Source organism: Phytophthora parasitica, assembly GCF_000247585.1.
Source record: "Phytophthora parasitica INRA-310 unplaced genomic scaffold supercont2.3, whole genome shotgun sequence".
In the NCBI taxonomy this organism is placed as follows: domain Eukaryota; phylum Oomycota; class Peronosporomycetes; order Peronosporales; family Peronosporaceae; genus Phytophthora; species Phytophthora nicotianae.
Window position 1 is genome coordinate 920,590 of NW_008648989.1, and position 2,531 is coordinate 923,120.

Below are 2,531 nucleotides of genomic sequence, written 5' to 3' on the forward strand. Positions count from 1 at the left end.
TGTTCCGCTAGCACCAAGCCGAATCGATTGGACACCAGCTTCTTCCAATACATGATAGCATGGAATTGGCAAAGTAGCACTTTAGCAGTAGGAAAACACTCCTCCAACACTCGCCACTCCACAAAATGCTTGTCTATCACAAACGTCTTGGTCTTCATCCACGATGCGTTCTTGCTTTTGAAAAAATCAAAAAAAAAATCTCCAGCGTTACAGCTTTCTCATTAAGCGGCATAAAGTCGAGAACGGGAAAACCTCGCCCGGTTGCCATAATTGCAACAAGACTCCCTTTATAAAAAAAGAAATTACGTGGTTTAGATAAAAAAAAAATTAGAACGTTGCCGAAATGAATAAATAATTACCGATATCGTACCCGACGTTATTTGTAACAAATAACAGCAATTAATAGATAGTCACCTTTTTGCTGCTTTCCAGCTGCAGCCTCCTCGTTTTCCTTTGCCTTTATGCCTTATTCCTTGGACTCTCTGGTCTTCTATCGACAGTTTGTACAACGACGTAACGTGAGATAGCAGCGACGTTTACAACCAGAGATGAGCGACGTTAGCCGCAAGTGATGTAAAAAAAGCATGTTAATCACGGGCAACGTTAGCCTTACAACAACGTTAATCAACTGAAAAACCGCATTAAACGCACCCTTGCTTCCAACAGCCCCGCCACCCTCACCGTCAGCATTAAAGATCCTCTTAGGTGCACCACCGGTGATATAGCTGTTGTCCGGGTGCTCGGCGCGCGCAGCAACACTGTCATCGCTGCCTGCACGACTACCAGCTTCGCTGACAACGCGTTCTCCAAGCTCAGGCACCGACTCAACTGGATTCAATGAGATATGCCACGTTATAGAACACATAGACAACGTTAAAATAGTGCTACGTTAGTGCTAATGCAACGCTAACACTTTTGCCATACTCACCTTCGTCCTGACCCGGGACAGGCCCTTCATTCTGCTTGTTGTCAGCATCGACAGTATCATCCGTGGCGCCCTTGGTCCCGCTGACATGCCGCAAGATGCCTTCTGGCTTCTTGTGCGCCTTGCCATTACCAGCCGCAACACCGACGGAAGCTTTTGCGGATACGTCTGCATAAATTTACCCCTGCCCAAAGACCGTCCCCTCCATCAAAGGGCGTCTCGAACTCACCGCTGGTGAACCATATACGCGACGCGAGGCCGCCGGGTTCACGCTGCAACTCCACCTCGTGCTGAGTCTCATATCGCCCGGCTCGGTTGCAGACCTTGTGGCGCTTTTAGTCGACTGTACATCGTCCGGATGCAAGCCCGGCGAAACACCTTTTCCTGCTTCGTGGCTTGCGTATTCTCCCATCGTCGATCCGCCTCCGCTTTTTGGATGTCCTCCTACCTCTGCGCTACCTTTAGTCGTAGTATCTTTGCCCGAGGCTCGTCGCGTCGTCGTGCCTCCATCGTCAACTCATTCATCAGCAGTGTGAGCGCCTCGACATCCCCAGTCGAAGGTACCCCGTTGCACTGTGGTGGGTTGGTGCTGTTATCCGTCACGACGCCCTTGATTTCTTCGTCTTCGTCAGTCTCGCGGATCATTGCATCTGCGGGCTCTTTCTACTTGCCGTTAGCTCTCAGGCACCCCGCGTCCACTTGTTCCGTGGGCAGTGCTTCCATCCTGATACAGCTGGTTACTGAGGTTTTGACCTCGGCAGTGAGGTCATTTGTCGTAGGATCCTCTCCCTTGAACGGTGCTGTCTCGCCAACCCCACGCGTGAACACCTGCTCATCTTCGAAGTGCACCCGTCTGATCGTCACCACGGGCTGTTCCACCGCCACAACGCCCCTCGCTGGTTGATTGCCGTTACCTGCATCCTCAACTAGTTGGTCCTCCACCCCTTGCTGGTCGGATGTGGCGTCCTTCAGACGCGTACCGCCGCCCAGCACCGTTGCTAGCACCTGTTGTCTCTCTCCTCCGCCTTCCGGTGCCCTCGGTTTTTTGCCGGCTGCTCCAAGTCTTGCTCTGGAGATCTCCGCTTTCTCTTTCGTTGGCGACCACATACTCTTCCGTCCTTCACTCTTCCGCCTCATGGTGTTTCCACCTCCTCCACCTGTCTGTAGAAATTAACCTCCTTCGCAGCCAAGGCGCCTTCTCCAGACGATGGTTCCTCGCTCTGCTCCTAACCCCGTGAAAGTTCTGCAGGATGCCGAGCCGGGGCCCCTACATCCTGGATTCGTTTCCCGCACCGTTATCAGAGTTGTTGTTGTGGACGTCAGCGTTGGGCCCAACCACAGGGCTGCTCTCTTCCAAATCAGCCTTCTTCAACTCGCAGGCATGCGTATGATGACCAAAGCCATGGCAATAGAAGCACATGTCGTCTGGTTTCGCTGTAGCCATCCTTGGTGCCTGCGGCTGCGTCCTCCTGTCCAAGTATCGCTGGTGGTTCCGTAATCGATCTTCCTTGGTCCGTAAAGGCTCAGTATTTCCGCTACCACTGTCACCTGACCATCGATTATTCGACTGTTGCTGCATCTGCTGACCGGTGTTTTGTCCTTCCAA

At 52.3% G+C, this 2,531-nt stretch overlaps 4 protein-coding genes across 4 annotated transcripts; all 4 read right to left on the reverse strand.

Annotated features, from left to right (window-relative positions):
- Positions 1–603: 603 nt before the first annotated feature.
- Positions 604–1,337, reverse strand: PPTG_01448 (hypothetical protein; the record flags this gene model as incomplete). The annotated part of the gene is made up of 5 exons (XM_008894757.1): positions 604–608; positions 652–828; positions 929–1,093; positions 1,155–1,221; positions 1,275–1,337. The coding sequence occupies 5 exons, from the start codon at positions 1,335–1,337 to the stop codon at positions 604–606; spliced, it is 477 nt and encodes a 158-aa protein (XP_008893005.1).
- A 32-nt stretch (positions 1,338–1,369) lies between these two features.
- PPTG_01449 (hypothetical protein) lies at positions 1,370–1,570 on the reverse strand (the record flags this gene model as incomplete). The annotated part of the gene is made up of 1 exon (XM_008894758.1): positions 1,370–1,570. The coding sequence occupies one exon, from the start codon at positions 1,568–1,570 to the stop codon at positions 1,370–1,372; it is 201 nt and encodes a 66-aa protein (XP_008893006.1).
- An 18-nt stretch (positions 1,571–1,588) lies between these two features.
- Positions 1,589–2,062, reverse strand: PPTG_01450 (hypothetical protein; the record flags this gene model as incomplete). The annotated part of the gene is made up of 1 exon (XM_008894759.1): positions 1,589–2,062. One exon carries the CDS (start codon positions 2,060–2,062, stop codon positions 1,589–1,591), a length of 474 nt encoding a protein of 157 aa, XP_008893007.1.
- A 130-nt stretch (positions 2,063–2,192) lies between these two features.
- PPTG_21056 (hypothetical protein) lies at positions 2,193–2,504 on the reverse strand (the record flags this gene model as incomplete). Its single annotated transcript, XM_008895509.1, has 1 exon — positions 2,193–2,504. The coding sequence occupies one exon, from the start codon at positions 2,502–2,504 to the stop codon at positions 2,193–2,195; it is 312 nt and encodes a 103-aa protein (XP_008893757.1).
- Positions 2,505–2,531: the final 27 nt, after the last annotated feature.